The sequence below is a fragment of the Alnus glutinosa genome, chromosome 1 (assembly GCF_958979055.1).
Source record: "Alnus glutinosa chromosome 1, dhAlnGlut1.1, whole genome shotgun sequence".
Classification (NCBI taxonomy): Eukaryota; Viridiplantae; Streptophyta; class Magnoliopsida; order Fagales; family Betulaceae; genus Alnus; species Alnus glutinosa.
Window position 1 is genome coordinate 3,945,484 of NC_084886.1, and position 11,979 is coordinate 3,957,462.

Here is an 11,979-nt window from a genome sequence, read left to right on the forward strand (position 1 = left end):
GTTGAGAGAGTGAAAAGACATAAGAGGAGGGTTAAAAATAACACGTTAAAAGTATTGAAGAAGGATATATAAATAAATTAGGGAGACAAGGACAACAAAGGGAATGGTTTTAGATAGTACAGAATGATAGGAAATAATATATGTGGAGGACCTGATTAGTTTATAATTGGAATTAATAATGACTTTCAATATAATTGGAATTAAGATTTAATTAATTTGGTCTCAAATCTTGAAACAACTAACAAGGCTGGAGTGATATCACTTACCCAAAAACAAAATGTAATTAAAAGAATTATCTGCCCACAAGGAAACCTATAACCATTAATTTACGGTTTTGTTAATCGGGTTCTACGATCAACTCTAGATATATATTAGAATATTAATTAAATGATTAAATTCGCAATATTTTTTTTTAGCATAAATTTTTGAAACATGCAATATATTAAAACTGTATTACCAGACCATAACCATGTCACAAGGTGTCTTTAGGTTTTTGGAAAGGTGGAAATTGAAAGTATGCCTAAAAGAATTCCAATTACGGGAGCGAGTTTGCGTAAAGTTATGTATTGATCTCATTCTAGCTAAGCTAGTAGCTACCAATCTTCCCATCAGCAAAAACTCCTGACAGGCTGGCCCAGATCTTCAAAATCATCTACTATGCAGAATGTGGGCAGATAGTGCCAATATATGTCACCATTATGAGCAGTCTTATCAAAAGATAATCTCTCAGAGCCAGCTATAAAACTACTGGCAATTTGGCCACTAGGCTAAAAAAGTAATTAATACACATTTTCTGGTCAGCATGCACCAGCCTTTTTGTATGTTCATATATACATCAAAAAACAGTCTCTAATACTATTTGTCATATTCAGGTTTTCACCATCCATTTCAATCAAATTAAAGTTCTATATGCCTCTTTCAATTCCCAGACGGCAATGGTGACGCAGCCAGCAATATTTGGGCATAGGCCTTGAGCCCATACAGACAAAAAAGCTTTCGCTTTCCTTTTTCTTAATGGTAATACGTAGTTAGGTCCGTCAATTTGAGACCTCATAAATTCGATACGAATTTAAGATAAAATTAAAAAGAATTTTAAACCGTAATTTTTAATAAAATAGACTAACGAACTCGACACGAAACTAAGATAGTAAGATTGATGGTAGCCCACGTAGCTTATGGACCACGCTTAGTACTAGAAGGTGACATGTTTAAATGGCGTTGCAGGAAATACAGCCCATTGAATACGCAATTGTCATTTCATGCCCCTAACTATCAGGCAGCCCCACAAGCCCTGCCGTACTTCTCAGAATCACCCCCACATGATTGTGTTTTGATCATTGTCGTTAAGATCCAAAGTGACTGCCGAAAGAGATACTAGGAAAGAGGTAGCCAGCTATTAACAACCGAGCAAGATCATGAACCTCTCAAATTCCCAATAAATATCCAACTTGTTCATCTTTTCCTTCATGCATCTATCTAATGCAGCATGGCATTTTTGCAAGAAAGATTAGTCATCTCAGGCCTCTTGATCTTCTGCTGCATGACCGCAGTGGTTGCTTCACGTAATAGATATTACACGCCTCCACCCGTTACCCATTTAACAGACTACTTTCCTCGTGTCTCAATTGATCAAGGCTTTTCCAACTTCTTTGGAGGCTCAAATGTCCAGATCACCAGTAATGGCTCCGAGGCCAATCTTGTTCTCGACAAATCCGCAGGTAAACTGATCTTTCACAATGATGGCTTCTGTTGACATGATATAAATCAACGTTGTATTTTCAGAATTTAATTACTTCATGTCCTGTTGTTCAGGATCCGGATTGGTCTCGAAAAATAAATATTATTATGGATTCTTCAGTGCTGCAATTAAGCTGCCGTCCAGTCTCTCATCTGGAGTTGTAGTAGCATTCTATGTAAGCTCTCTTTTAACATATAGTCCAAATTAATTAATCCATGCATTTGAACAAAAAACAAAGGCGAATTTTGCAGCTGTCAAATGCAGATATTTTCCCTCATACCCATGATGAGATTGACATCGAGCTGCTTGGTCATGATAAAAGAAATGACTGGGTCCTCCAAACAAACATATACGCTAATGGAAGCGTAAGCACTGGAAGAGAAGAGAAATTCTATCTCTGGTTTGACCCAACAGAACAGCATCATCAATACAGCATCATCTGGAACAACCATCACACAGTGTAAGACAAACAAAGTTCACACACATTGACACAAGTCGTCTCACGGGAGTCTTTACCGACAGGATATCTACGACCAAAAGTCGTCGCTAATAGTCATTAGCAACAGCTTTTGGTCGTCGCTAAAGACCGTTTTTCTTTCGAATTCTGAAAGTGGGCATGGACCTAATAACGCAGGTTTCTAGTGGACAATATACCTGTAAGAGAGTTTCCTCGGAACAGCGCCTTCCCATCTGTTTATCCGTCAAAACCCATGTCAGTTTACGCAACAATTTGGGATGGGTCACAATGGGCAACTCATGGAGGAAAATACCCAGTTAATTACAAATATGCTCCATTTGTAGCTTCGTTTGCAGACATGGAAATGAGCGGCTGCGTATGGAATCCAAAAGGGTCGGTTTCTTCGTGTTCTACTAAAGCTGGTGTTCCTAGCTCCGATCCGCTTGAGGGACAAGAGTTTGTTAGGCTATCAAAGCAGCAGATGGAGGCAATGGACTGGGCAAGAAGGAAGCTAATGTTTTACTCATATTGTAAAGATCCATCTAGGTTTAAAATCCTACCACCGGAGTGCAAGTAATTAATAGGATTTTGGGTTTTTATTTATTTATTTTTTACAATTTTTTTCTCCACAAAAGATCGAGGAAGTGAATAACACTAAATGCATTTTCACATTCAAATGCCCTTCTCTCTCAAACTAGTTCTGAGTTTGATCCTCGTTGACCATGTAAATTGACCATGCCCGAGCTATCATTAAATCCATGAAACAAATCTCTTAAAAAAGTTGCATTTGATCTAAATGGTTATTACATCCGACCAATATTAGCCTATATATATGATTTTTAGTCCAAGATTATTGCAAAAGCAGATTTTTGAATGAATGGACTTGTCGACAGACGACCTGCAAAACAAGAAGAGAACCGCTAGAGTGGCGTCGCTCATGGCCGGTAGGGGAGCCTCCGACATTCAAGTCAATATTTTTGCCTCAGTGAGAGAAACAAAGAAGAGAGAATTCTTTGAGAGAAGAGAGGAGATGTACGTGAGACCTTGGGCTCATAACTTATTTTCTATCTACATCAATTATGATTTAAACATCGATCCCTTGTCCAAAATCAAAGGACTACTAGTAACGTTAAAAGAAAGATAAATGTTTTTTTTGAGTTTCTTTTTTTAAATTAATGTAACTTTTAAAATTATTATTAGATATGTAATAGATTATTATTGAATTTTTGATCAAACAACAATTTTAAAAGTTACATCAATTTTTAAAAGATTCAAAGAGAATGTCCATAAATCTTTTTTGTAGCATTACTTCTAATTATACTATCTTGAAAATGAATAAATAATTTGAATATTTGGTAATTTTCTCACCATCTACTTGTAACAAAATGTTCAATCAAATGAGATCTTCTCATTTCAGATCAGTTGGAAAATTGTTAGACCATCGGAGCATTCAAAATTGAGATTAAATAAATAAAATAAATCCTAAACCCCTAAAATTATTAAATAACCATTAACCCTTTGCACCGTAACAATAATGAAAAATACTAAAACTTTTGGATCGTTGTCGACATGTTGTATGATCATATATAGTTATTGCCAAAGAAAAACAGCCACAATAAATCAATGGTTGACATGCCCAGGAAAAGTCCACGGAATTGACGGCCCATCAGACGCAACACCACAATAAATTAATAATGGGACATCCAATTAAATTCATAGTGGGACATGCTGTGAATGCGACAATTGTAAGGGGACATTAAAATGGATTCGGATTTTGAGTGATTTAGACAATAAATATGAGAGCTCGAGTAAAATTTACGCATTTGAGTAAATTTTGGATAATTCATCTTTTTGTTCGGATAAGTAAATCCTATAAAAACTCTCTTATATTTATTGTTTGAATTCTTAATAATCTAAACAACAAAATTGTTAAGAATTTCCGTCCCATTTAAATGATCTCGGTATCTAATTAGTTCTTCTATTTTTTCTTCCCCCTCTCACAAAGTGCTCTTTTTACTTGGCCCTACTTCAATTAAGGGTTTTAACAAAGAATTACCAAATAAGTTCATCCTAAAATTCAATTTCAAGAAATGTTACAGCAAAAGTGTTTATGCGTTTTTGCCTTTTAGATCCTTCCCCTCGATTAGGACTTAGGAGTCCAGAAAAGGAAGAGCAATCCCTTGTCCTTACAAAAATCATCAAAGATGACTTTTTATAAATAGCACTTTCACACTCAAGATCTACTTTGTATTACATTTTCAATCCTCTTTAATATGTCAAAAATAAGATTGGAACTCTTGATCACCATTTTTATAGTGACTGCATGGGATTTACTATAAAAGCATACTACCATAAAATATCATGATGTACCAAATTTTTTTAATTAATACGAGATTAACAAACAATTTGATAAGAGAACTGTTTCTTTACACTCTATTCTCCAGCTCCCCAAATTCATCACAAGCCGCCGCCAGCAAATCTCTTCATCAGTGCATGGGGCCCATGAGCTGCCTTCTCCACTGGCGCGTGCGGCACACGCACCACCTCTTCCGGTGGTACGTTGTTTACTCTAGTTTTTTCATACAAAAGCCCATCCCTACCTCCTTACTAAATAAAGCAAGAATGATTATCCATTTTGTTCGGAATTGTTGCAGAGCATGCTCCTTTATCCATAAATGCAAGAAAAGTGATTTTCATTGACCGCCTCACCGTAATCACCATCATTGCACCTTTGTTTTTGCAGTCCAATCTTCAAATTGCATCACATACGCCATAGTAGCGGCCTTTTCCTTGGCATTTTGATCAAGGAACTATGGACCAGATCTTTTTAGATCTATTTACGGTTTTATTTGTAGTTTTTATTTTCGGTATTGTATTCACTGATTTGGAGGTGTTTATTGGGTCTCTTTCCCCTCCCTTCCTTATGCAAAAGCCATCACGCATTAAGTACAGATGAAATAAATAAATTTCGTCATATTCGAATTACAACTTAAATCTACTTTGGCCAGCTTTAAGCTTTTAAAGCTTATATTTAAGTAAAATATTATTAAAATCTAGCTCGTTTGGAGGCTCGGCTTATTAACTTAGCTGAGTTCGAACATAATTTAAAAGCTCAGCTCAAGCTTCCAAGTGAAGTATTCGAGCCAAATTCCAACAGTCTCAAGTTCGGCTCGGCTCAAATACAGCCCTGGTCGATAGATATAGCAATCTAATTGCATGCTACTTGTCGTAGCCAACAGGAAGGAACTATCTGGGCTTAAGATTATTCCATTCAGGACCACAATAAGTTGACAATTGTGCTAACAACCAGCAGCATCAGGCCTTGATATTCTTTGGTACAAAGTTCTTCCCCAGGGCCCAATTCTTGTTAAAAAAGAGAGGATGCAAGGGCTAGAAAGCGGACAAGTACAACTTCCATTCCCTAAGCTATAGGCCCGATGGGCCTTCAGTAGAGGAAGAGACATACTATGCATCTTCTTTATCATTGTCCCAGAAGTGGGTATATATGGACTCAACAGATAGAACATAGAAGGATTTGGGAATTAATTCTTTTTGTTTGGTTCATCAGTCCGATACATCGTCAGTAAACTTAAAAGGAAGGAAGGAAAAAAAAAAAAACAAAAAACCCCGAAAAAAGGGGGAAAAAAAAATTATTGGAAAGCTCACTTAAATTAAACATAGATTGCAATCACAGCCTTATTCGCTTTATTTTTGAAAATGCCAAAGAAAGAGGAGCGTGTTGAATTTAGAGCCATGCGGGATTCTTCAAAGGAGTGACGACAGCCTTCACTTGCAAGTAATTTGAAAGACAGTAAATACCTTTTTCTCGGCCCTGCCCACTCATCTTGTACCCACCAAAAGGAATTGCAGCATCAAATACATCAAAGCAATTTATCCACACGGTCCCAACTCGCAGCGCACGTGTCAAAGTGTTAGCAGTGTCTAAGTCCTGTGTAACCACCCCAGCACCAAGCCCATAGTGACTGGCATTTGCTCTTCGTATCACCTCGTCAAGGTCCCTGATATCAGCCAAAACATTAGTGCTTGTAAAAAGCGCAGGCTGATAATGAGATGTTTAGAAATGGTTCTTTTCTCACTTGAATTTCAGGATGGTCTGGACTGGGCCAAATATCTCATCCTTTGCTATCAACATGTCATCCTGATATAAGTTAAAAGTTAGTTGCATTGGTAACCATATATCAATCTTTGTGCTAAAATGATGCCATAACTAGAAGATATATATGTACCTTAACATTTGAGAACACCGTGGGCTTTATATAGTAGCCCTTGTTGCCAAATCTCTCTCCTCCAGTTTCAAGGGTAGCTCCACTTTCAACACCAGATCTTATGTACCCCATGATCTTCTCAAATTGTTCCATATCAATCTGGTTTATTTCATACACCAAAAGTGTTGAATTGTTCCTTGTCAGTGTTAAACACGCATAAGATTTGAGATTCAAAACCAATTTTCACTTGAGCACTTGCTGCTGATTTTTACCTGGGGACCTTGTTCAATGCCCCCCTTAAATGGGTCACCAACAGTACGTTTCAAAGCACGTGCTTTTGCTTTCTCTACAAACTCATCGTATACACGTTCATGTACAAATGTGCGAGAGCCAGCACAGCAGCATTGTCCCTGCAGATCGCCCAAAATAATGATCAATAAAATGAATTCTAGCTTCCTTAAGACAAATCATGGAGTCGGAACAATTTTTTGGACAAACCTGATTAAAGAACAAAGCAAAGTGCGCAAGCTCAACAGCTTTATCTATATCAGCATCCTCACATACAATAAAGGGGGATTTCCCTCCAAGTTCCAGAGTTACTGGCTTAAGATTGCTCTTTGCTGCCAATTGAAGAACAACTTTTCCAGTATTTGTTGATCCAGTGAAAGCAAGCTGCATTAAAATTATTAAGAGTTTAGGAGATATACAAGCAAAGATCAGGATAATTGAGAATATGTGTCCTGGATTGCTAGTACTCCCCCTAATAATTTCAACATTTGATGGAATGCCAAAGACATTCCTTGTTGCATCCTAAACATCCTTAAAAGAAAATTTACTATCTTAAGACGCATATTAACATTTAATAGGAATACAATGTTAAAGATCTTAGACTACCTTATCCACATCCATATGACTGGCAAGAGCTGCACCAGCAGTTGGACCAAAACCAGAAACCACATTTAAAACACCGGGAGGAAGTCCAGCCTGTCAAAAAGATCAATGATCAGAACAAAAGATAAAGAGACCTCTGTGGATTTTGCACCTTCTTTCTTTGGCCTGATTAACGATTAGAAGATTTAGCTTGTATGAATTGCTATGGGAAAGATGAATTAAAAGAACTTTGTTATCAAATATTGTCTGAAAAACTTTAATACGTATAAACTTGTGCACATTATCTGCTCAAATGTTTCAACTGTCATCAGTAGAAATAATTATGATATTCTGGAAGTCATGTATCTCCAAGCAAGTTTAAAAAATAAGTGGGTGAATTTATCATCACAATCATGTAGTATCAGGTCCAGTTCTTGCCAAAGGTTATCCAAGGAAAAAAAAAGTTACTCGATACTTAAACAGTAGAATATCCACATCCGTTGATTAAGCACTCATGTAACCACATATAAGAATGACATGCTTTAATCACCTTAGTATTACAAATTAGGAGATAGAAATCTTATATATGTTATATATAAAACATCGGGATATTTCAGGGTCCAGGCCATAGATTTTATTCATGAAATTTGGTGAATGAAACAACATTGAAAGTAAACACATGAGAGACCGACCATCTTAAAAGAAGACAATAAAGTTTCATCATGATCTACCTCGTGCAATAGTTTTGATGCAAGGATAGCGGACAAAGGTGTCTGCTCTGCTGTTTTAAGAATAATAGTGTTGCCGCATGCTAATGCTGGCGCGACCTTCCAAGAAAACATGAGGAGAGGAAAATTCCATGGAATAATCTGACCCACAACACCAATAGGTTCATGCAAGGTTTGCACATGGTATTGTCCATCAGCTGGAACTGTGAGACCATGAATCTTATCTGCCCAACCTGGAAGTTTTGAATATAGAAATAAGAAATCTAAGAAATCTCACAAAAACAGACAGTATGTAAGGAACACTCAGAAGATGAACTATATTCCTTGGATATACATACCAGCATAGTATCGGATCAGACGTATCATCATTGGAACTTCAATTTTAGCAGCCTGTTCATATGGTTTCCCGTTGTCCCAAGTCTCAAGCGCCGCAAGTTCATCGTTGTGCTTTTCAAGCAAATCAGCAAAGCGCAAGAGTATTTTTTGTCTTTCCTATATATATATAAACGTATATATAATTTTAAAGAATCAATTGTATAAGTTTGGAGACATCAAATTACGAGTGAAAAATGAGAAGCGCAATAATGAATAGTTACATAAGCGGTCATCTTTGGCCATGGTCCTTCATCGAAAGCCTTACGAGCAGCAGCAACTGCTCGATTTATATCTTCAGCATCACCTTCAGCAACATGAGCAATCGCATCCCCTGTTCTGGGATCCAATGTTGGAAATGTCCTCTCTGCGGCCAAAGGAAGCCACAACATAGAATTCATTATATGTCAGATAACAGTATAATGTGTCTGGGTATACCATGTTGCCCAAAAAATAAGAGGTTGAAAATATGTATTACATATATACCAACGTGTGAACGAATGCTGTGAAATCTCACCTGATGCAGCATTGACAAATTTCCCATCAATCAAAAGCTGGTTATAATTTACACTAACTGGTGGACTGATTGGATTCTCAACAGCAGCAGCAGTGCTATATTTACCAATTCCTCTGCTCAGGCTAGCATTCCTACCTGAAGAGACAATATTTTTCAACCAGTAGAAAGCATAAAAACTCTTGGAATAACAAAACCGAAACCAAGGAAACAATATCAGAGAACATATCTGATTCTTGAAAGCTTTTCTACGTTCTCCAGCTCAATTATATATTTTTCTTTGGTACCCTTACATTTTAGAAATTAAATCCAGTACAGAGCCAATGTACTTAGTCCATTACTAGAGAAATGCTACAATTCCCACCACCATCCCACCCCAATCCCACCAACACTAAAGTAATATCCAATGAGGAATAGCAAAAGTAAACGAACAGATAAAAGTGGGAGTACTTGATATTGACAAGTAACAAATTGGGAGAAAGAAAATGATCTGTTATAACTTTTCCTATATTAGATGAGCAATGCACTCATCCCAAAAATTTTCTCCAAAATTTGATTCTCAAATGATGTGTTACAATCTCATATGATCTATTATTTTGAAAAATGTATCACTATCTTATGGGATTGTGACACATCATTTGAAAACCAAATTTTGGAAAATTTAGCATTTCTCTTAGATCAAACACCAACCAATGGAAATTGCTGTATTAGGCCCAATATGAGCAGAGAAATTTTAAAAAGTCTCAGTTAAATTTCCATTTTCATTCGTATACATTTTCCCGGCAAACAAACGGAGCAATTTAGGCGGAGATAACTACGACCAAATCACCGGAATCTAACGATAAGTCGATCTCCGTTGACAGAAAGTAGAATATCACAATCACATAATAACCAAACGAATCCGAACAACAACGTGAGAAGAGAAATTTCAAAAACTTCGGATTTCTTTTCTACAGATTTTCTCGGCAAACAAACGGAGCACTTTGAAGGCGGATATATATAACTACGATCATATATATCATAGAAAAAAAAAAAACCGAGTTCTAACGAGAACTCGATTGCCGTTGACGAAGAAAAGGCGAATATCACAATAACGTAACCAAACGAATCCAAACAACAAGGTGAGCAGAGAAACTTCAAAAAGTCTTACAAAAACTTCAGTTTTCTTTCCTACATATTTTCTCGGCAAACAAACTATGATCAGATCCTCATTGACGAGAAGTCTAGCATCATAACCACACAACATGCAAACGAATCCAAACAATCAAGTCGTCAGAGGCAACATTACCTCTAGAAAACAAAGACGAAGCAGAAGCAGAAGCAGAAGTCAGAGAGCGAGAGAGCTGCCTACACATCCTCAGACTCGCCATGTTTCGCAATAGCTCTATCACAACCGCTCACAGTGAACTTTCTGTGTCTTAGCGCGTGACCATATTTATATACAAATTTTTATTTCCACAGTTAGATAAAATTATAATTATATTTGATTTCTGTTTTATCCAGATTCTTATTTTAGATTAGTTTACTTTGTAATCAACGAAGCATGAGAAACGCACCGCCAACCAGCCAATCCGGAGGCAACGCACCAGAAAATGGGGAACGTGTGAAAAATGCAAAGACGGCGCGGGTTTTTGTTTACTTTTCTTAAGCTTCTTTCTCTTTGTCGTGATCGCCGCGTCGGTGTCCAATTTATCCGAATTGGATATTTTTTATTCTGACTTTTATCTTGATTTAATGATAATTTTAGTCAATTTTAAAATGATAGTCGTATTATTGGATTTTTTTCTTTCTTAGGCGGCGTGACCGATTCAATTTACTCATTTTGTCAAAGAAATTACAGAAGCAGCCGGAGTGGATAAACGCGACACATCACAGCGTGTGATGTGGGGTTAGGATAAGACTTTTGACAGTGGATCAGTCACAGATAGGGTATAATTGGAAAGTACCAAAAAAAAAAAAAAAAGAGTAAATCCAACTCCCAAACAAGACTTGTATGATGGCCGCTCAACTTCCACTTTATTCGGGTGTGATATTCTCGATCGGCGAGATATCCCCCTAACTTTTGGAGTCGGACAGCTTCAAATACATAAATATTATTTAAAATATTAATTTATTTTTTCTTTTCTTTTCATGTGCTCACATAAAAGATACTTGAGAATTCAAACTAGTAACCTCTGCTTTATGAGGCATAATCTTCAACCGATTGAATTACTCCTTGAAGACATTTAAAATATTAATTAGTGTAAAATAGATGTAATAAAGGAGATAAGGAATACAACAATTTTAATTATAAATTTTCTTATAAAATAATTAAATAAAAAATTTAATTAATTAATAATTAACTAGTTAACCCTATATTTTTAATCATTTTTACTAATTATAAACTATTACGTTAGTTTGCAGATGAATTATAAGAGGAATGCTAGGCTTACAAAATATTTTACCAAAAAAACTCTTCCAAAGTGATGTGGCCCAACATGATTGACAAGGAGATGAATTCAAATTTTGAAAAACTCAATCATGTGGTGCCACATCACTTTGGAAGAGTTTTTTTGGTAAAATATTTTGTAAGCCTAGCATTCCCCGAATTATAATTCTACATGGGATGGCACAAAAGCCTAGATGCTTAGACAAATTACTTTTTTATTATTTTCTTTTTTTTATGATCACATGGAAGAATAACCTTCCATCACAATACTTTTTTCTGTAAAGAATCACCTTCAATCACAATCATTAAACCATACAAGAACGTCAATCATTTTCTTAATTTAAATAGTATTTAAACTATTTAATAGATTAAGTAAGTTATATACATTAACTATTCAAATATAATTAAAGAAATTAATCATTTAACTACAAAAATGGAAAATGGGAAAGGTTCTGACTTCCGGAATACGTCTATAGTTTATATAGACGTCATCCACCAGTTTGTCTGTTTTATTTTTCAGTGTTATTTATATAACTGAAACAACGGTATTTTGAAGAAAAAAAAATTGAGCCCTTCGTTTTTTACAGCAAATGTGCTATAGTTTTACTAAGCCGGATCTGTTTACATATCTCTCTTAATAAATTAG

At 36.0% G+C, this 11,979-nt stretch overlaps 2 protein-coding genes across 2 annotated transcripts; one reads left to right on the forward strand and one right to left on the reverse strand.

The window, feature by feature from the left end:
* Positions 1-1,240: 1,240 nt before the first annotated feature.
* On the forward strand, positions 1,241-2,866 carry LOC133858410 (probable xyloglucan endotransglucosylase/hydrolase protein 33). The gene is made up of 4 exons (XM_062293879.1): positions 1,241-1,718; positions 1,813-1,913; positions 1,990-2,198; positions 2,373-2,866. The coding sequence occupies exons 1-4, from the start codon at positions 1,487-1,489 to the stop codon at positions 2,770-2,772; spliced, it is 942 nt and encodes a 313-aa protein (XP_062149863.1). The 5' UTR covers positions 1,241-1,486; the 3' UTR covers positions 2,773-2,866.
* Positions 2,867-5,714: 2,848 nt separating this feature from the next.
* Positions 5,715-10,338, reverse strand: LOC133866810 (benzaldehyde dehydrogenase, mitochondrial-like). The gene is made up of 11 exons (XM_062303461.1): positions 10,194-10,338; positions 8,909-9,043; positions 8,616-8,758; positions 8,358-8,511; positions 8,023-8,252; positions 7,316-7,405; positions 6,920-7,093; positions 6,694-6,831; positions 6,443-6,580; positions 6,293-6,354; positions 5,715-6,214 (listed from the first exon to the last, which is right to left on the reverse strand). Exons 1-11 carry the CDS (start codon positions 10,273-10,275, stop codon positions 5,941-5,943), a joined length of 1,620 nt encoding a protein of 539 aa, XP_062159445.1. The 5' UTR covers positions 10,276-10,338; the 3' UTR covers positions 5,715-5,940.
* Positions 10,339-11,979: the final 1,641 nt, after the last annotated feature.

Coding starts and splice junctions, on each gene's coding strand:
- LOC133858410 (XM_062293879.1), top strand. CDS start 1,487: ATGGCATTTTTGCAAGAAAGATTAGTCATCTCAGGCCTCTTGATCTTC. Junction 1,914..1,989: donor GAGTTGTAGTAGCATTCTAT/GTAAGCTCTCTT, acceptor CGAATTTTGCAG/CTGTCAAATGCAGATATTTT. Junction 2,199..2,372: donor TGGAACAACCATCACACAGT/GTAAGACAAACA, acceptor CTAATAACGCAG/GTTTCTAGTGGACAATATAC.
- LOC133866810 (XM_062303461.1), bottom strand. CDS start 10,275: ATGGCGAGTCTGAGGATGTGTAGGCAGCTCTCTCGCTCTCTGACTTCT. Junction 6,581..6,693: donor GCATTGAACAAGGTCCCCAG/GTAAAAATCAGC, acceptor GAAATAAACCAG/ATTGATATGGAACAATTTGA. Junction 6,215..6,292: donor CAGACCATCCTGAAATTCAA/GTGAGAAAAGAA, acceptor GGCTGATATCAG/GGACCTTGACGAGGTGATAC.